The sequence below is a fragment of the Aphelocoma coerulescens genome, chromosome 1A (assembly GCF_041296385.1).
Source record: "Aphelocoma coerulescens isolate FSJ_1873_10779 chromosome 1A, UR_Acoe_1.0, whole genome shotgun sequence".
In the NCBI taxonomy this organism is placed as follows: Eukaryota; Metazoa; Chordata; class Aves; order Passeriformes; family Corvidae; genus Aphelocoma; species Aphelocoma coerulescens.
In genome coordinates, this window is record NC_091014.1 from 14,357,178 (window position 1) to 14,379,368 (window position 22,191).

The 22,191-nt window shown below is 38.1% G+C and overlaps 1 protein-coding gene across 3 annotated transcripts in view; it reads left to right on the plus strand.

Annotated features, from left to right (window-relative positions):
- Nucleotides 1–383: 383 nt before the first annotated feature.
- The window catches only part of KMT2E (lysine methyltransferase 2E (inactive)), a 56,917-nt gene continuing 35,109 nt past the window's right edge, over nucleotides 384–22,191 (plus strand). For 2 of the 3 annotated variants that reach the window (XM_068994470.1, XM_068994490.1), the window contains exons 1-2: nucleotides 384–639; nucleotides 18,744–18,928. In XM_068994470.1, coding sequence (XP_068850571.1) covers nucleotides 18,858–18,928 — 71 coding nt within the window. In that variant the 5' untranslated portion in view covers nucleotides 384–639; nucleotides 18,744–18,857. Of the gene's footprint in view, nucleotides 640–9,203; nucleotides 9,261–18,743; nucleotides 18,929–22,191 lie in introns of all 3 variants that reach the window. The other variant, XM_068994479.1, reaches the window with a different exon arrangement.

Genomic DNA, 22,191 nt, shown 5'->3' on the forward strand with positions numbered 1-22,191 from the left:
GCTGCGCCGCCAGGGCTGCGGATCGCCCCCGGCGCCAGCCCCCGCTGCAGCCGCCCCTCCTCCGCTGCCCTACTTCCCGCCTCACGGCCCCCCTGCCCAGCCCCTGCCGCAGTCTGGTGCCACGGCCGCGCCCAGACCCCCGAGCCATTCAGCGTGTTGCAAAATGGACTCTGAGGGCTTGGCGGGCGCGGGCTGCGCTCCCGGCCCGTAAGCAAAATGGCGGCTGTTTGGCTTCGCCTTGGTAACCCTGCCCCTGTCAGGCGGGGCGGGTGAGCCCCGTGCAGGAGGAGGGAGGGGAGAGCGGACGCCATTTTCCCAGAGAGAGGCAGTGACATAGAAGGGAGCGTAGGAGGCTGGAGGGAGGGAGGCACGGGAGCAGCGGCGGCAGCAGCGGGGTTTGTACACAGGTCCCAGGGCAAAGGCGCTTTTGAGCTGGTCCCTGTAGGGTTCTGCACACTGAGCTAGGTTTGGGGGGAGGGGGGGTCTCCTCTTTCCCTTTTCTTTCTTTTGCTGGAGCCTACTGAGGGCTGAGTCCTGCCTAGGGTAGGGATATCCGCAGTGGGCTGTTGCATTGTTTTGGTTAGGATAGAGAAGGGGCTCAGCTGAGGGGTCCTGTTGCCTGGCCTGTGACCATTACAGGTGAGTCTTTGGTTATTCTGTTGTGGGTGCTTTGGGGGAGGGGGGGTGGAAAAAGGGAATGAAATGCGACGGGAACGTCTCATTACCTTCGGTGCGAGTATAACTCCTTCCCACCCTGAAACGTGTTTAATTTCTGTTTAAGTTGCCTTCAATTTGCTTATCCTTTTGTGGGGTTTGGTTAAAAATGGCAGGCTGTCGCTATATCTTATGAATATGGCGGGTTACTGTAACTGGAGGAGCTGAGGAGAATTTTTTGGCAGTTACGCCAGATTTATGCATTATGCTTGGAAAATGAGCCAAAAGGAGCTATTATGTGACTACATAGGCTTTCTTGGGCTGACGGTTTTCAGAACGGGTTTGTGCGTTATTGGGACTGCGTATTGAGTTTTACGAAGCTTGGGGAAGCCTATTCTTTTCCTCCATCCTGTATATTTTTGCTTTGTGGTACTAAAATGGCTCGTTATAGGCCTAATCTCTTTGCCTTCCACACCCCCGCCTCCCCGCCTGCCTCCCTGTTAATATCTCCGCTTCGTGGTGTAACCTGGACAAACGGAGAGCTGTCCCCAGGAGTTTCTGTGCCAATTTAAAAGGGGATCATTCTCCCCACCCCCTTTCTCGAGGTTGTAAGTAGTTACAGTGGTGCACCCCTTTCTTGCTTTAGTTTCTGCAGCCAGTGTTCGTGTTCCCTGGGTGGCATATTTCAGTCCTTTTCCTGAAGCAGTAAGTGCTGGTGGGTTAGACCGTATTGCTGCAGACATAGGGGAGGAGAAACAAACGGTTCACTGTGTACTACTAAATAGGGTAGAGAAACATAATATAGCCTGATTATAAAGGTCCTGTATTCCCCCATACTCGGCTATTAGGGAATGTGCTGTGTCTGAAAGCCCTGAGGTCCCTAAAATGGTACATACTACGTGTCGTCAAAAGCAGAAGTTCAGTGCTGCATCTAGATTTAGGAATGTTTTAGTCCGTTTATTTACAGTACCTTAAAGGAATAATAACGAAGCGTTTTTGTTACTCAGGGTTCAGATCAGAGAAAAGCAGGAGATATCCATGGCAGTACTTACAATGCATGATTAATTGATTATCATCACTATACTTTTAAAGTTACTTTTAAAAAAATATGGAGCAAATTTATTAATTTCCCTCTTTTGTCCTTTAGAGATTCTAAAAATGGCGGCCTCAGGCTGATGTTGTGGTAATCTAATCAGCTCGGGTCCTCCACACCCCATGCAGTGCGTTTGTCTGCAGCATATTAGTGTCTTACTATGTTTAAATGAAAAGGCTGTTCCCTTCAAATAACGTACAAAACACCTCTTGACTTTACTGTGATTTAAAAATGCTGTGTTCCAGCTGATTAATTTTATTGGTTATGTGTGTGAAAGGCAAGTGAACGAGACCACTCTTGTCGGGGAGAAGGGGGGTGGAAAGAGGCAACAGACTCAAGCAGCTCCTTCGAGGGGTGTGTATATGGTGCTGTAAGGTAATATGTATGTCAGTTTAGTAAATTGGAAAAGCTGCTGCGTTTGCGATCAATACTGTCCTGTGTCTGTCTTACTAACGATATAAAATCGGTAATATGTATCAACACGAGCAGTGGATTAAGATCACTGAGACAGTCAGCTAAATTCTTCCTGGAAACACATTTGTGAACCTCATGTTCATCTTCCAGGAAATACCTTCACTGGACGTTAGTGTAGTAATTCCATGTATTCGTAGTTGGAGAATATGAAATGATTTTAAGGGAATAATGCATGCAAGATTATAACCTGTTACTTTATTTAAAGACGTGAAATTTCTTGCTGCCATGTAATCTTGGCATTACAATTTTTTTTTCAATTTATTTTGTGTATTGCTGTATAAATTGTATATGTGGTAATTCACGCACAAATACTGAGGGAGGGTGCAGTTCGTAACCCCTAATTTTTTTCCTAAATGAAATATGAACCTTTTAGTATCACCACTATAAATATGGTTGAGTGGGGGGAAGGGAGGTCACAAGGATTCATTATTTGGTAGTGTACTCTGATACATACTATAGAGGCTGCAAACCGTATGTTTTAAGCCAAAACAACAAAAAATAATTTTTCACTTTTTTTTCAGTGCCTGTCTTTAATCTCGTCCTTTAAATTAATGAGATATTAATTCCTCTTCCAGTATAGCTTTAGAACCTTCTGGATTTAAGCAATCAGAAGTGATATTGAAGGTATTGAAGTGGCAAAGCTATCTTCAATCTCTGATGAATTTTAATTTGAATACCATTTAGAAACACTGGTGTGGGATTTAAGGTATACCTAAAGTTAAACAGTAAGATAGTTAGACTTTTAGGGTGTTGTTAATGCATACCTTTAGTGTGTTTTGAGGCCAAAGGCTGAGTGATTTTGTTAATTCTCCAGTAATGCATGCTCCCATCATCTTTATATAAAAGTGATTTTTTTTTTTCCTAAACCATGTCTTATTCTCTTTATTTAAAAGTACATGAAAAAACCCTAAAGAGTATATGGGCCTTTATGGAAACCTTTTTCCCTTTTTTCTTTCCTCTCCTCAGTTGAAAGCTCCTATTCTTGATTTTTTTCTGACATTTTGACTCAGGGGGCTATACAGTCTGCAACTCTTCATGGCCTCTGTCGTGTTCTCAAGCAGAAATCTGATTCACAGTTAGAGGAAAATAACTTTGTACACTTCACAAAAAGTCTTTGGGGGAGGGTAATGAAATAACCCAAAAAATACAAATTTTCAGATTTTATAGCTTGTTTTCTCCCCTAAGAACCTCTTGGGAATTTGGAGAGATCTTCCAGAGTTTTCCTGTATGAGTTTTAATGAGTCAGTTTGCCTTCGTGACTCTGTTTCTCCATTTGTAAAAACAGATCTGTGATTTGTTTTAAGGAGATAATGAGTCTACAAAACAAATTCTACTCTTATTTTTTAACTCCGCTGATGTTTTTATTTATATATTCATAAAGAATGAAATACCCCCCCCCCCCGCAAACTAATACAAACCTCTTGAAAGGGGGACGGTTGAAATCTAAATATTTTTTTTTTTTAGCATACGTCTCTGTTCCACAAATATTGTGTTACAAATGCAGTAGTATGGATTGAAGTTATGAAACCATATATGTATCTTGAAGCTTTTCATGTCTGAAGGAAAAATTTGCTTAACTGTCACTTAGCCTTTTGGGTGAGTGTTTTTGCTGTCTGGGAAATTCCAGAGGCGAAATAATACTGACTCTTCAGACTAAATCTAGGGAGAGTTTCTCTTAGGACTAAGTAACCTCTTCAGGTTACTTTGAGGTAATGCAGCTCCTGATTTCTCTTGCACAGTTTCAGCACACACGACTATTAAAGTTCTGTTGGAAAGCAGCATAAATACAGAAATCAGTGTCAACACTGAAGGCCATGGTGTTTCTCCAGTTCTGATCTTGGTTTGACTAAGGACAGTCTTAATTTTGCATGCATGCTAATACTAATTTTAGTAAGGACTATTTGTGGGACTGAGTTAAGGAGTGGTGTATGTAATTGTGGAATCGTGGTATTGTTCTGGCGAGATTAATGTAAATGAAAGTTTAATTAAAGTATTTTGCTGTTGTCATGCGACATTCTAACAAAATTTAGTAGGAGGGGTATAGATGGGTGAAGATATAAAATAGAACCCAATTCAGACTTCTGCAGAGATCCTAAAGAAGTGCATCTATGTTATTTGCCTTGTGACTTCCATACAAATGAGTATTTGTGAATCTCTCAAAAGCAAATTTCGTTGGACAATGTTTTTTCAACAGGTACACTGTTTAAGTGTTTTCACTGTGCAAATAATAGTTTTGATTTATTGTTGAGAGTGACACTTAAGGCATCTCTGGGGGGAAAAAAAGGTTCCAGCAAATGTGGAACACAGATTAGGAAAAAAACCCTCAATTCCATCCTTCCAAATTCTGGATTATTTAAAATATTAATTATAGTGGGCTTCTGAATTGTGCGAGATGGATATTTCTGTCTAGTTCAGTGTTCACATTTTCTTAGTAACCGAAGGATTGTACCCACAGAACCTGATTTCTTTGAGGATACAAAATTCTGCTCATGACCTTCATATTACAGAAAAAACCTGCTGTAGCGGTGTTCAAAGAAAAACTGCTGTTACCTTTAAGGCATAACAAACAAGTACTTAAAAGAAACCTTTTCAAGGTTTCCTATCCTTGCTAGGAGAAAATGACATTATTTTTATTTCCTCTTGCAAATCTTAATGTGTTAAGGAAAGAGGCAAGATTTTAAGCTGTTGGTTGTTAGAAAATTTTAGTAATTAAGGTTATCTGTAAACCTTTGAAGACAGTTTTGTTGCACAGAGTATTTTTTTGACATGCCTGACCTTGTATATTATTTTTCAGAATTAAAATGGGTAAGAAGTATGGTAAGTCAGTGTCCATTCAAGTTATGTATTTCAAAAGTGCATGTGAGGAATATATTATAGTTAACACACAGATTGCACCCTGTGCAAGTAGAGTATGCGTTACTTTTGCATATTGTATTACAAGAGTGCTGTCTCTTGTTTCGTGTGATAGTTCATGCATTGCTTAGGTGGAGATCCAGTGCTGTAAAACCTAGCTGAGACTTGGAAGGGACCAGCAATTTTGCAAATCAGGCACTTGCCAAAATAGTATTGTTCCTAGTTTTACAGTTTAGTTTTAAGTTAGCACTTGGATAGTGTGGATATAAAAATTTCATACTGCAGGCTCAGGTTAAGGAAAGCTTTTTTTATTTTATTTTCATTTGTAGTTGCGTTTTGTGTATTTGATACCATTGTAATCTAGGTAATCATTCACTTTTATATCTTCATTGCAAAAAAAAATTGCCATCAAGTTCAAAGACGAGATGATAAGACTAAATTTTCACTACATTATTGTAATTTATATTGCAATTTAAGAAGGAAGACATATAATCTGTTGCTGGCCCCCTTATCATAGAATGGTGTGAGTTGGAAAGGACCTTGAAAATCACCTTGTTCCAATGCCCTTGCCATGGGCAGGGACACCTTCCACTAGACTGGGGTGCTCAAAGCCTCATCCAGTCTGGCCTTGAACTTCCAGGAATGGGACATGCACTCACTGCTTCCCTGGGCAACCTGTTCCTAGTGCCTCAGCACTCTCACAGTAAAGAATTTCTTCCTACCATCTAATCTAAACCTCTCATCTTTTGGTTTAAAACTTTTCCCCCTTGTCCTATCACTATCTACTCACATAAAATGTCACTCTCCCTCTTTTTTTATAAGCCCCATCTCGGTAGTGAAAGGCTTCATTGAGGTGTTCGGAGATTTCTCGTCTCCAGGCTGAATAACCCCTGTTCTCTCAGCCTGTCTTTGTAGGAGAGGTGCTCAGCCCTCTGGATTATCGTTGTGACCTCCTCTGGACCTGCTCTCCACTTCTTTCTTGTGTTGTGGACCCCAGAGCTTTATGAACTGCAGGTGGGATTTCTTGAGAGTGGAGTAGAGGGGCAGAATCTTGACCTTCTGCCCATGCTGCTTTTGATGCAGCCGAGGGCATGGTTGGCTTTCTGGGCTGTGAGCACACGCTGCCGAACTGTGTTGTGCTGCTTGTGAGCCAGCACCTGCAAGCCTCTATGCTCCTCAGGGCTGTTCTCCACCCATTCTCTGCCCAGCCTGTACTTGTGCTTCAGATTGCCCTGACGCAGGTGCAGCACCTTTCACTTGGCTGTGTTGAATTTCAAGAGGTTCACACAGGCCCACCTCTCAAGCATGTCAGGGTTCCTCTGGATGATACGCCTTCCCTCCTGAGTGTTGCCACACCACAGAGCTTCATGTTGTTGACAAACTTTCTGAGACTGTGTTTAATCCATGTCACCAACAAAGATTTTAAACAGCTGTGGTCCCAATACCAGTTCAGGAGGAATGCTGCTCATCACTTGTCTCCACTTTTACATCAAGCTTGACAACTTGCAACTTGAACGAATGCAACCATGCAGCCAGTTCCATATCCACCAAATGGTCCATCCATCACATTCATGTCTCTCCATTTTAGAGTTAAGGATGTTGTGCAGAACCGTTATTTATCAGTCACAGAAACTGATGAAACTAACAGCCTATATTTGCCACTTGAGAATTTAAAATTGTATACAGGATGGTAGATTTGGGTCTTTTACCCTGAAGAGTTATGAATACTTAAATTTGTTTGGTGTTCATTACTCTTTAACTTTTCAAAATAGATAGGGCTAAAGATACTTTTTAACAGTTGGTGATGCTCTTAGGTTGCCTTGAGTAGACAGAGGCACCTAACTTCTCATTAGAATGGTTATAATGGGGCTGGGTTGAAAACTGTATCACAAAACAGATGATATTCCAAGTCTAGATGGTTAATCCTGTTTTAACTATTGGTTTAAAGAAACATTTCCAATATGGAGTGGTTTTAGTCAGTTCTGCTTAAACTGAAGACTTGAGAATTACAGCAGTTTATATACAGCTTTTGAGGAAGGTACAGAGTGATTACATGTCTCCTTTGGTTTCCAAACCTATCATTCTAGAGCTGTGGAAGAAACATGAATAGTTTATATATAATTCGTAAACAATACAGTAGTTATTTTACTGGTGATAAGGGTAAGGTTCCTCCCTCAAATGCCTTACCAAGTTATTCAGCTGATTTTTTTTTTATTTCTTTTGCTTAGAATAGGAACGTTTGATGTGAATCTTTAATACCTTTAATATTATGCAGGATTTTTATGAATGACTGTGTTGTGGGGTTCTTTTAAATGTTTGTCTTACTTTCCAGTCATATCTTTTGTGCTGAAAGACAAATGAAAGCCAAACACTGCATCTTTTTGTCCCCTTCTGTGTGGCAGTAGTAGTGAAAATTAAAAGCCATGTGTTGAGCTTCCATTGCTGGGCAGAATTTCTTTGTGCTTGAAGATTAGGTATTTTCTGTCTCTGTTACTACAGTTGAAAATACATACTGAAACCTCCTTTGAAAACACAAAGCTATAGAGTTAAAATGCATGGAATATAAATTTCCTAACCCAAGTAATACAGTTTTGCAAGATAATTGCAACTGAAAATAAATTGGGATTTGTTTTCTTGAAAGTAGGAAAGATCTTTTGATCTTAACACTTCGGGTTTTTTTGTGTGTGTCCTTGAACATGATATAGTCCCTCCATCTGTTCCCTCATTTTTTCTTGCCAGTACCCTCCCCAAGTTTTTGTAAAGAACATTGAAATACTGCCAAATTGTTACCAAAAAATATAGTCTAGGTTGAACTGTAATTAAAATTACACAAAGGAGTTCTTCTAACTGCCAGAAAGAATTAAAAGTTTGTGTTTGAAAGACTGTGACTTTCTGACTTGCTTCTGTTTAGATTCCTAGGCCTAAGTGTAGCAGTTAGGTGAATGTTTACAAATTGCTTCCATGAGTAAAAGTGGAAGCACTGTTGAACTAGTTGGGTAAATCAAATGCCACAGATTAAAAAGAGGAGCTAGTTTTTTGAATCTACATAAGTGAAAACATATCAAAACAAAAATATGTTTAGCTGAAGTGTCAGACTTGAAATAAGTCAAAAGAATTTACTTCTTCTGTAGTAGGTAGCTAATAATTACGGTAGACTCCCAAGTCTTACTAAGCAGCATAGAAAAAATTAATTAGTCTATTTGATTTCATGAAGCCAGCAAAATGTTTATAGTGTTGAAGGCAACACCAATATCTATTTTTAGCCACAGATTTTTCCATCCCAAAATCTGTACTTGTTGGGAGGAATTTGGTGGCTGAATTGCCATTACTGTTATATTTAATAAAAAATAAGTAGACTTAGCCCATACAGTTATAGACATGAATTAGAATTCTTACAGAATGTGGACTGTATCTATTTGCAGAAAGCCTTTATATTTTAGGATGTTTGTCAAGAGTAACAACGTAAGGTAACAGATGTAATGTTTTCTTGGTGAGCAATTGCTAAGTCACAGGTATTTTGTCTAAGTTTAATCAACTGCTTTTTATCATTTTGTGCTAGATGGAGAAATAAGCATTTGCAATAAAATAGCTGACACAAAAAATGACATAAAGCCAAGATACTTTTACTGGGAAATTACATTATTAGTGTTCTTAGCCTTTGAATTCTTCATTAAAGTCATTTTACATTCTCAGTGATATACCATAGCAGGCTAATGTTAGGTAGCTAATATGTATACTTCTTCAAGCAATAAGTGATATTGCTTTGAAAAAATAATTTTTCTCTTACTTCTCTTCATTTGCTGTACTTGTTTTATAGTTTACAGTTCTTTGACTCTCCAGCTCAAATAATTGATGTTTTGAATGGCTAGGCCTTTTTTTGTGTGACTTACTTTCAGTTGTATAGCAGGTGTTTAGTAAACTTAGAAACATCAAGCAATTTGCAGTTAATTTTCAATTTTGGTTGAGTTCTGCAAATAGAAAACAAAATCTGTAAGCATGGTGTGTGTTTGAATATTCTCTGCTTACTGTGTCTTTGATAGATTTCTGTTCAATAAACTAATTCTTACTCTTTCTGTGACTGCTTTTACCTTTATTTCCCTTCTACCACTCATTCTTTTTCTCTTCCTAGTCCCATATTTTGTCTAACTTCCACTGAGAGAAGAAAAGGAGTGAAGAGAGTGAGGAGGTAAGGGCAAGTCTTCATGTTTTAAGGGACTGATGTAAATATTTGAGTAAGAGACACTGCTTTCACTCACGGGAATAAGCAAGAGCAACACTGTTGGACCAGATAGTAAAGGAAAATAGCTTATGTCCAGTGGAAAGCAGCTTTGCTGTATAGCAGAGACTTGGGTAAACTGGCAGACTTACTCTTGGTTTATACTTAAAAGTGTGGCTTGCTCTGTGCAGACTAGAGTCTGTGTAGTGCATGTTATGACCTGTGTACTGATGGAAACCTTGTTACATGATAGGAACTCAATTTTTTAATGCATAAATCTTGGATACCATGAAGGAGACAGGGGTTTTCATTTCTTTCTTTGAGATACTAAACTCTGACCAATTCGTAAAGTTTGGCTGCTCTTTGTTGAAGGTAAAATCCTCTGTTTGTCTCAGGATGTTCATAAGCCAAAAGAAACAGTTTGCCCAGAGAAGTTGTGGATGCCCCGTTGCTGGAAGTGTTGAAGGCCAGGTTGGATGGGGACCCTAAACAGCCTGGTAGCAGAATGTGTCCCTACCCGTGGCAGGGTTGTTGGAACTGGATGATCTTTTGGGTCCCTTCCAACCCAAGCCATTTTGTGATTCTGTGCTAGTAAACCATGCTCATTTGCACTACTTTAAAATCAAAGTTGGAGGAGGAGTCTTACTTTGTCAGCTGTAATAGCAGTATTTCTGTTGGTCTTATCATCAAGTAGGTCTGTGTCAGTACAACCAATAATGTCATAAAACAGAAATTTGACAGGGCTAGGAGCTTAGTACCCTTGAGCTCTCTGAAGCTTACTGAAAATTCAAAAGGTGATGGGGGCAGCTATGAGCAGTATCCTGCAAGAAACAGGGAGAGGAAGCATAGTAATTTTAGCCATTATCTGTCATGCTTAACTTCAAACCAGCCATAGCAGGTACTTTTTTGGGTTTTTGTCTGTCTGACAGGGCACATGAGGAGGAAGAAGTTAGATGGACATGAGTACTGACAATGTGTAGGTGACAGTGGACAGCATAGGAGGTTTTTGAGGGGCTTGTGAGTGAGGCTGGAAGAGTTATTGTGATGGGGAGGAAGATACTGCTGGGAGGGATATAGAGAACATTAAATCAGTGGGAATGTTTGAGCACACGCTAAAAATACCAGATTCCTTTTAGAACACGTTTCTTCTATATGATGTGCCAGAGTTGGTCATTAATAGGTCTTAATTTGTGTATTTGAGTGTGCCTACTATGTCATATTTTTCCTACTCCCCTTTCTTACTTGTCTCAGCACAAATTAGAAGTAAGCCGCTAATTTATCTGTTACATTACCATGGAAAGCAGCAAACAGTAGCAAAGGTCTTAAATTGGACTCACAGTTGTTCCCAAGCCTGCACAGTTCTTACTGCACCTGCAGTGGTGTAACATCTGGAAGTTGGATATCCATCCTAATCTCTTAGGAAAATCTATACAGTTATGGAGCATGTTAGGGGAAACAGAGAAAACTTCCTTGTATGTAAGATCAGTCATTTATTCATGTATTCTGCTTCTAGGTCTGATTAAAGATGTGTTACCTTCTGAGAAACACACAGCAATGAATAAATATTGATTACTTTATACATTTATTTATGGTATGTGTATATATGCTGCATATTTTTTCCACATTTGTGTGTTGATACATGCATATACATATATACATGTGCATAGTGTAGTTCACTATTTGAAGGATATCTAGAGTATGCCATTAAAATGCCAGTTGCTCTTGCAAATTTTAAAAATAACCTAATTCTTGTTAGACTTGTATGCTCAGAGCACTAGTAGAAAGCAGTTTAGAAAAGCATGATTTTATTTAGTAAAATCCTCTTTAAATCTTCTCTCTTCTCACTTTCCCCGTTAGAAAAAAATTAAAAAAAAACAAACAGAAAAACCCAAGAAACAAATGAAACCCAACACACACATACCTCCCAAACCAAAAGCAAACAAATTCCAAAGAGGAGAAAAACCTGTAGGTAGGAAAGCCAAGTAGTAAAGCTTAGTTTGTTGGTTTTGTGACAGTTTAGGACATGAGTTTTCACACTGTATTTGTGGACTCTGCCAAACTATTGGTAGTTGCATTTTTAATTAGATTTCTCCTGTATAGATCGTGCTAGGGCATAGGTGTTTCAACTTTCCTTAGCTCCATTATTGTGGATTTCTTGGGATCAAGGGTGGTTTCCATGACCATGGGTTAAAATTATTGGCCTGTAAATCTGAAGGAAAGTATGACAAGAATTGCTTTTGCTCATGATTGCAAAACGTGTACACATATGATGTAATTGGAGGGAGGAGGAGAATGTTTAGATTGCATTCTCAATAAATCCAGTTTATGCGTAGAAGATGCATGGTGAGGTAATAAAATACAATAAAACAGAATACTACCTTTTGGTCATCTATTACCTGAGATGACTTTGTATAAACAAGTAACAATAAGATATGCAGGAGTCAGCAGAGGTCTGAAAGCAGTAAATACAGTCTTGGAAATCTTTGCATCTTGACTGAAAGACCTTATTGGTATCAGAAACAGTAATTAGTTTTGTAGTGATTCTTAGTAATTTTGGAGCCAACCTGGACTCACAGTAGCATGGATTTTCAGCTGGGAACAAATGGAAGTTAGAGTTTTGGTTTGGGCTTAGTGGTGTAGAACACTTTTACAATCAAATTGACTTGAAGTTACAACCAGGTTAGCATTGTGAGCTGGTTAAACTGAAAGGTTTTGCTTGGCTCAAGACTGTCACACAGGTAGTTTATGTGTTCTAACGCTGATTTTTTTTTTTTATCTGTAAGTCTCATAACTCTTCTACCCTTTCTCTTTTCCCTTGGTCAGTGCTTGAGTGGAAAATTGCCTGTTTCAGCAATTTCATTTGTTGCTTAAAGTTAATTCCCTTAAGATTTGTACGCATCTCATGAAAATGAGCCTTTTTATATACTTTATAACTAATGTGTGTATTCTGATACTTAGTGCTGCTCCAGGAAATGGTTACTAATTTCTTGACTGGATTTAAAGGTGTGAGGCAAGGGGTTTACCAGTACTCTTAGTTTAGCAAAGTACACTCTTCTGTACTTGTGTTCAGGGGAAATAAGCTTTACTTAAATATGAGGTGAACTGTCCATTGTGGGATAAGTTGGGAAACAGTGTAATTTTTTAGGTGTTTGGGACTCTTGGCCATTTCAGTTACTCCGTTTACTACATATGGGAAAATTATTGCTTTTTCCTTTTATGTATTTTGTAATACATATTTCAAGTTACATAATTTTGCTTTTAAGTAAAGGTAGTTGTCATATGTAGATAGATTAGAAGGTTTTGATTAATTTTTCTTCAACTCTAGTTCTGTGGATTTTGTATATGGACCTTGTGAAAATAGAGTAGATAAAGAGATGGTAATTTGGTTAGTATATTAATATTTCTGTAGTGACATTAGTTAAGGACTTTAAGGTGAAGTTGTATGCGTCAGTATAAAATCTAAATAATTATTTATCTTCAACCAGCACTGTTTCTCTAATGAAATACTTAGCCTAATTATAGGCTAATTAGAATTAAGTTTTCCTCCTTAAACCTCTGTGTTTAGGGAGAGCCTGGTAATTCTCTTTGCAGAGGCATTCTGTGATGAAATCTCCCAAATCTTGAAACTGTCTAATAACTAATAGTTATTAGATATCTAATATTCTAATATCTAATAAAATCTAAACTATCTAATAACTATTTTTTTAATCTTGTAATTGTTGATGGGTGATTACTGATAACTGCAATTGGCAGGAAAAATATTGAAGAACTTACATGTATATTGAAGTCATAAAAACAGTAACAATAAGATTTAGTATTTTTGTAATGCCTAGTGATGTGAGAAATTTGAACTGATTTAGCAATCAACTTAATTTAGTGTAGTCTTCAGTGTGTGGGAAATTCTTATATTTGAGGTAGGATATAATTTAACTGTAAGCTTAATTCATTATTTCACTGATGTCCTTTTTTTAATTAGAAAACAAATGTTAAGTTGCTTTGTTCTTAACTTCTGTAGTAACTGTATTTTTTATAACTTCTGTATGCTTTTTGTTTTTTGTATTTGTCACATGACAATAGAATCTGAAAATTGATTCATAGAAAGGGAACAACAAGGAACAGTAACCCTGTGTAAAAAGCTGTCAGAGATGTGAAGAATAGTAAAAACAGCTTTCATTAATTTTCTTTTTCCCTCTGGTTTTTGTAGTATTAGACGTAAATATGGTTAAAAACAACACCAACAAACGAAAAACCCACACCATATTGTAATAAATAACATTAAGTATTATAAGTAATAATACTATCTTGATATATTGATGTCTCTTTAGGATTTTTTAATATTTAAGACAAGTTGTTACTGGTGTTGCCACCATCTCTTATAATTGATTTTTATGGAAAGTTTTGTATCTCTGCATCTAGATGAGAGCTTTAGTATTCTTAGACATACAACATAGGGTTTAGCAGGTTTAAAACTACTGATGTAATTTCAGGAGATCACCCGCTTAATTTCTGATTCAGGAGCTGAGCTGTCTCTGTTTGGGGCTTTTTCCTCCTTTGTGTACCAGTGGAAAAGTTAAATTTTTTCTTCTGATGTGACACAAGTGGTCTTAGCGGGATGTAACAGAAAGGAAATGTGGTCTTTGTTAGACCACAGAATAATGTTGTGTAAGTGGAATACCTCAGGGATAATATGTAAGGGTTTTTTTGTTCTTTAATGCATAAATTATGTTCTCTGTACAAAGTCATAGAAATTAATATTTTGGAATGTATTATGCTCTTACACTTCTGTTGTTAGAATACAATTAATTTTTTAAAAAAGGGTTCTGGTGTCATAAAGTGGATCATGAGAAGTATGGTGAGGCTTCAAATATTTTAGACTTGATGTGGCTGTTGAGTCAAAAAGCTCCTGTGTATTCTGTAGAGACGAAAAGTGCCATTAAAACTATAAACCAGTATGAGTGAGCAGTGAAGTGTGATGGGTGTGAAGAGGTTGATCTTGGACAAGATAAATGTTTTAACCAGATAGAACAGAAATTTGTTTGGGTATAAGATGAGCATTCTATTATTAGGGCAAGAGAAACTTTCTTACTGCAACTAAATAAAAGCAAAATTTATTTTAATAGGGGATGGGTTTTTTTCATGTAATAAAGGTGTAGGGTGATTATGAGAAAATTTGGTGAATCTAAGACATTGCCAAAATTCTTTCAGAGCTTAGAGTGTACTATCACTAATAGAGTGGACTATAACAAAATTGGAGGGCCTCTACTGTTGTTAATTAAGGTACAGTAGATGATCCATTTTGTCCAGTAAAGAGCTGATCAAGGAACTTTGGACTAGCAGTTTGTATATAGTGGCTTTTAACTCTGTGACTGAAATTAACTGGACAAACCAGTGTGGTCTTCCTATCTTTAAAATTCATGTACTGCTTGAAGAAAGACTTTCTTAAACAGGAAGTTGTGGAAATGAGTGTACCTATGAAAACCGTTTCTTAAAGGCCACGGATGACAGATTGTCAGAGTTCTGAAAGAATAATTACTTGAAATAGATGGATACTTGCAGAAATTGGAAAGTACCACATCATGACAGCAGATAGTATTCAGCTTCAAAGGATAAGCAATCTCTTCTTAGATAAAATTCCCCAGTGGTTGTGTTATTTCCTTTCTGAACTTATAAAAGTACTGGGAATGTAAGTATGTCATGACAATGCTTCTGTTTCTGTTGGTGAGCCTACTTTCTGTTGGCAGAAAATAATTATTTCCCATCATCCCAAATTTGACATCACTGTAGTGATCATTATTGGATGGCCTATATATAAGGTCACAGTTTTGTTTAATAAGTGGGTGTAGTGTTACTAATTTATCCTAGATCTCCCCCCACTCCCATTACGAGCATTTGTTGAGCATGGCTACTCATAAATAATGAGCAGTATTTGTTTGAATTAACTTGGCTGTATAAGTATTGCAAGCCAGTGACTGCCTCCATTCTTCCATACTTAACTGTAGGTAGAGGAAAAGCGTTAGAGGGTTTTGTGTGTGTGATGAAAAAGGTGGTAAAAACCAGTGAGTTACTATTGCAGTCATGTTCCACTTCCGTTTAGGTGACACAACATCTATTTATTGCTCTTCAGGCAAAAAAAAAATTTGATTCCTCAAGTTTCTGATTTTATTCAGTGTAGATCAGGGTATTAAAATTTCTGATTGAATTCTGACAGAGCTGTATTTGAGTAGCTTGCCATAGGATAGGAGGTTTGTTTTGGCTGTATGTCCCCCCCCCCCTTTTTTGTTGTTGCTTTTTTTGTTTTGTTTGTTTGTTCTTGTGGTTTTTGAGCAAGAATGGTGATGTATTTGCTTTGTCAGAGATTGTCATTAATTCAGATATGCATTAGCCGCTGATTTTCAATGTATACATAGCTCTAAAAACATATGTGTAGCTCTTCTTCTGCATTACATTTAAAAAAGCGCCCCAAATATCGCTTGATTATCAGATTTGGTAAGCAAATCTCTTCTTTCTGTGTTGACAGTGGAGGTCAATTGAATATATGATGTTTGGGTAACCTCAGGGGGTGTTTTTGCCTGCATTATTTTACAGCTGATGCTCTACCTGGTTAGAAGTGTTTAAAACCGCACCATCACCAAAATCAAGTTAAAGTACAAGAAATACCTAAGTGAGCACCTTGATCCCAGGCAGCGGTGTCCAGTATGTCTTTTAGACCTACATTGAACCACTAAAACTGTTTTTTTAGAATTACCTCGTAACAGGCATAAAGTAAAAAGTCCATTCTGCTAATGCTTTGGTAGCATAGGTCACACTGCAGGGAGTAATGGAACAGCCATTAACCCTGGGCTAGCCGATATACCTGGATTTAAAACATTCATGGTTTCAGTTACTGGGTAATTTTTTTACTTTTTCAGAAGGTGGGAACTAAATGGTGATTTGGTGTTTCCTGTAAATTGTAGGTGCAGCTGTTCAGGATTCTGCCCTACAAGTAGAGTTACCTGTATGGTGGCAAAATGAGAGCTCACTTAAACTGTTAGAGGGGTTTACGGTTTTCTTCATTTTCTACTATTTTCTACTGAAAATACTCTATACCTGCTTTTGGTTTAACATATTTTTCTTGCTACTTATTCTTGAAAATAGTATGTTTTTTCTTAATTTTATGCATAGCTAGTGATACGGTTTGTTATTTGTGGTATTTAGTAAGAAAACGCCAGCATTTAAATGAGGAAAGCAAAATATTCCGAAGGTTACTTGGCCTGATAGCTTTCCAGTTCACTGTATTTGGTGTCTCACATAATAGGACCAAAAAACACCTTTTGCTGTTTAGAAGGAGAATGAACTGTACGTTTAGGCACTTCAAGCATCTTGGTATGTTCTTATGTTAATTGCTAAATTTCAGTATTACAAAATTTAGGAAGTTAGATGAAGACTTACTGCCATCTCATACTTTAGAGATGTCTTGTACATGCCACTTTGTCATCCTGAAAGATGACCTATTCAATAAAAGAAGACAATTCAGATTTCATTCCATAGTGTTTGTCTGAAGTTCATTTTTCGCTGGGGGCTTGTGGGTTTTTGTCATCATAGTGTTTGACAAGGATAAGATGTTAAGATGAAGTTCAACCAGGGGAAGTGCAGGATTCTGCACCTGGGGTGGTCCAACCCTGGATGTACAGACAGACTGGGGAATGAGAGGCTGGAAAGCAGTGCCATGGAAAGGAACCTGGGGGTCCTGGTCAGTGGAAAGTTGAACCTGAGTCAGCAGTGCCCTGGCAGCCAGGAGGGCCAACCCTGTCCTGGCGGGCATCAGGTGCAGCATCGCAAGCCAGGCAAGGGAGGGGATTGTCCGGCTCTGCTCTGCTCTGCGGCAGCCTCACCTCGAGTGCTGGGGGCAGTTCTGGGCACCACAATATAAAAAAGACATTAAACTGATAGTGTCCAAAGGAGGGCAACAAAGACAGTGAAGGGCCTTGAGGAGAAGCCATATGAGGAACGACTGAGGTCACTTGGTCTGTTCAGCCTGGAGAACAGGAGACTGAGGGGAGACCTCATTGCAGTTACAACTTCCTCGTGGGGGGAAGAGGAGGGGCAGACACTGATCTCTTTGCTCTGATGGACCAGTGTGACAGTACCTGAGGGAGCAACCTGAAGTTGTGTCGGGGGAGGTTTAGGTTGGATATTAGAAAAACGTTCTTCCCCCAGAGGGTGGTTGGGCACTGGAACAGCTCGCCAGGGCAGCGGTCACAGCACCAGCCTGACAGAGTTCAAGAAGCGTTTGGACAATGCTCTTGGGCACATGGGGTGACTCTTGGGGATGGTGCTGTGCAGGGCTGGGAGTTGGTCTTGATAATCCTGGTGGGTTCCTTCCAAATGAGCACATTCTGTGATTCTTTGAAAATACATTAATCTCAAAATTGTTGTGCTCTTGTAGACATCAGCTAAGATACAACATTTTGTGGTGTGAGTGTCTTTACTAGGCACAGTACGTGCTTCATTGCAAAGTGGTCTGTGGTCTTGCAGTTTTGACATTTTGGAGAGTCTGTAATTATTTGTTATATAAGTACTGAAGATACTGGTCTTATTTTACTTAAATGATGTAGTCATTTGTGTAAAACCTGGTCTGTATTAGTGTATAAAAGTGCATTAGTTTACTAATCAGTGAATAGCTGAGAGCTGTTTACGTTTCTCCTGTACTTGATTGGGTCTTCTGCCCTATGCAGTAAGGGAAGTGGGGGACTGGTAGTAAGTGGCAGACAGGTCAGATCCTGTATGCACTCATACAAGTCAAGCAGATTGTAGTTTGCTCTACAGTTAAAAGCTACTAGTGATTATTTTTATTTTACTTCTTTAAAAAAATCACTTCAAAAAGTGGCACTGAACAGGCATTGTATTTTCTAGCAGTGATTTATTAAAATGGAAAATGTTTCCTATCATTATTGTGAATTGTTAGAATGGTTTTGCTTTTAAAAAAAATCCTAAATGGTAGCTAAGACATTAGATTTTTTTTTTTAAGTGCAAAACAAAAGTGAACAGTGCTGTCTGAGACCCAGTTGCAAATTCTCTAACTAGGTTTCTGTTGAAAGGTACAGCAACTAGGCTTTGACAACACAGAGCAGTAAGCAAAAGTATTTCATGTTCAGTAAATCTGCCATAAAGTGAGTCCCTGGCACTTCCCTGATTGTGCTGGGGTTTTTAATAATAAATTTGAGTGATTGTCCATTTGTAATATTTTCAGGTTCAGTTGTTAAGATCGTTGCACTCTTTAAAGAAGTTTATTTGCGGTTAACTTTCAGAGAAGATTGAATGTTTTCCTTTCCTTTTGCTTGTGTAAAATTAATGAGATAATTGTGACAGATATAAGTGGCAGTTTTTAAATTAAAATACATACATGATGTAAAATTGCCTGGGTTTAAAATGAACTCACTTAATCTTTTGCATGTTTTGGGTTTTTTTTAACAGGGTTTGTGGATGCACTTAGATGTTTGCAATGAGCACTGTGGCTGGCATGCCCCAGTGTTTTGGATACCAATGCATAGGACTCCGTAGTAATCGAATTTATCAGAAACGAACGTCATGAGCATAGTGATCCCATTGGGGGTTGACACAGCAGATACTTCTTATTTGGAAATGGCTGCAGGCTCAGAGTAAGTATGTGAACATAATTTGTAAGTTTTCTTACTTATTTTTTAATTACTTTTTTATTCGTTCATGACTCTTTCTTGAATACAATTGGAGAAAAATGTCTCCTTAGTTTTGTTGAATCTTTAATTAGTTAAATTAATAACTGTCACTTTATTCTTATGTCAGTTTCTTCCACTTCAGGGGGAGCAAAGGAGAGAAGCTAAATGTTTCTACAAATGCGTATTTTTCTTGCTTATCAGACTGAGAAATAAAGATGCTGCTTGGTTTACTTTTCATGCTTCAAATATTTTGCCATTTCAGTTTCCTTTTTAACTACATGTAAAAAATATTTTTGATTTTGCACACTACAAAGGTAAATTAATTTGGTGCATTAAACTGCAAGAAAGTAGTAGTAATTAAGACAAGGGTGCATTTCTTCATGAAAATTGAAGGCCTAGCTTAAATGGCCAATACCATGTCTTCAGAAGGTTATTTCTAACTGTAAAGCCTAGTAGAAAATAATTCATTCAGTAACTGTATAAGCGATTACAAAGAGCCAATGAAATCATGCATTCAGTAATCTCTGGCTTTGCATGAAATAAGTGTAGTGAGTTTCTGGGTTTTGGGGGATGAGGAGGGTGGCTTGTGGGTTTTTTGTTAGGTTTTGGGGGGGGGAGGGGTGTTGTGCATGTACATGTGTGGTTTTTTGTGTTGTGGTTCTTTCTATGTTTTTCCCCCTAGTCTCTTGTACAGTATTGATTGGCTAAGGTTTAGGTATTGTTGATCTCTGACTGGATACTTCTCTTGTCAAACATCTTTCTATGTGTGTAACATCAACATGACTGTCAAACGTTTGAGAAGAAAGTGGTTTTTCTTCCAAACTTTGAAGGGAAGTTTGAGGTGAACTCTAGACTGGCTTTTTAAAAGGATGTTTCTCTCCTGTGCTTCCAGTTATATATGAGGCTCTTCCAGGTTTGCACCGTTTCTTTAAAGAGAACCAAGAATTTGCAATTCAAAAATTTTTGTTACATAAAATTTTTAAAGTTGTTTTATCTTTTCGTATTATGAACACTATATACCTTGGTGCAGAAGATTTTTTAACTTTAGTAAACCATTCATACATCTTTTCATTATCTTTTCCTGTGCTTTTCTTTTATGTTTAGAGAGGGTCATGATTCCTGAGGTTGCTGACATTCCTTGCAGACACAGCATGTCATGCTGAAATTAAAATAAATAAATATAGTTGTCAGTATAAACAAGATAGAGTTCACAGTGTGTTACTTGCTTGATGCTGTGGCAGAGCGACCCAGTTAGGAGCTGCTTTTCTTCAGATGTTAAGTGGCTGTTACCAGTTAGATGAATTCTTGTCATCTCTGCCATACTCATGCTGAAATATGTGTAGCTGCATGATTGGTGTACGCTGATTCAAAAGCCATGTCCCTGTCACAAGAAGTGTGACACAAAGGTGTGTCCCTAACCTACCAGCTTACACAGTTGTAAACCTTTTCTGTCACCGTCTATGTGATTTTACTTTTTGTTCTTGTACATTTTCCTACAGAGAGTAGCATGTTGGAGATAAGAGTGCATTAATAGCAGTCATATAGATGGTCTTTGAGCACGTTCTGGGGTTTTCCCAAGAGGGAGGAGCTGAATTTTTCCACTGTGACTGGCGGGTCTGATATTGCTTCATCAGTTACTGAAGCATGAGCAAACACAAGAATGGGGGAGTGGCAAACTTGATTATGCAGGAGAAGCAGCTTAGGAAAAAAGCTCTTTGTGTAGTGCAGTCTCTTAGTGCTGAAAGATTATTCCTTATGGTTCAAACCAAGGCATAAGCCCATTAAAAAAGGGGGTAGTTTATACGATTAATAGTTCCATATATTTTAATAATTGTAGCGAATAGCTGTCTATAGAATAACATACTAAGATGTTTAAACACCTTAAAAATTGGGTGAGACGGTCTGTTTCTTACATTACGTGTACTTAAGTGCGGTCTCCAGATAGATCTTAGTGCTGTCATAGTCAAAACACACATACTTTGCCTTTACTTGTAGATCTTACTAAAGATGAGTATGTGTGACTTCTTAGTGGTAAGGTCCTTGTAACAGTAAGCAGAACAAGCCATTTCTGAAGGTTCAAAATGCGCTTCCTTGGCTTCAGAGAGTGCTCGTGTACCTTCGACCATAAGTATAAGCTACACATTGGGAAATGCCATTGGTGGTACTGCTTTTCTGGTTTTAATATTTATACATGTTCTTTAGAGAGAAGGCCTGTGTAATAAACCTCACAATTACAGTGTACAGATCACTGTATTGAGTTCAGTATCCAGGAGAAAAAGAACATTGGTGTAGTCTTAAATACAGATAACATCCAACCAGCCTATACTTGTAGGGCCTGCTACAACGTGCTTGGGTAGCAGAACCCACTCCCTTGTAGAGAAAGCAGTCCTTGGTTCTTGTTGTCTAGGTATTGAAGCCTGCCAAGTATGTTTGGTTAGATGAAGTACCTTGAAATAGAAAATGTTGTTTCTCATGCAAAATATATTGTATTCTTTTATCTGAGATGGCCTTCAGCTAGATACTGTTCAGGTGTGCTGGTACAAACAGAAAACAAACCTGGATTGTGGCAGATCGATGTTGCTGAGGTTGCATTTGGAGTTTTGATGCATTTTCAGGAAGTACTGTTAGCTAGGTTTTCACAGCTTAAAGCTTGGATACCGCACCTGCCTTTGAACATTTTAGTTCTAATGAGATTTTGTTTCCCATTTGAATATATACGTATTTATGCCAGTGGTTGATGGCCCCAAATTCTAATTGATTGTATTTTGGGTGTTAGTCAAAAACAGTGTGCTTTTTTTTTTCTCTTAACCCCCCCCCCCCCCCCCTTTTTTTTAAATTTATTGCTAAATGGTCAGAAACAAAACAATATTTAAAAGGAGTGGAGTGGGGAGATCACGTTTTGGAGACAAATTGACTTTCTTTGAATCGCTGCTGGTTGACTCCCTTGATATAAGTTAACTGTAAGTGTTTGGGGACTGAGGTTTGGTCTCGTGTGTTGCTTTAATTTCTCACTAATGCCATCTGCTGGCAACATGCAGAATATTTTGTTTCCATTTTAGATATGAACAGTAGGAAATGACCCAGAACATGTAGTTGTTTAACTTGCTAAATGAAAATTCTCTCAAGGTTTTGGGTTTTTATATATATATATATATAAGCATCTCTGCTTTTATAATTGATTTGAGAAAATACTATATTTCTGTTTTCAAGGTACACGTATGTCTTAA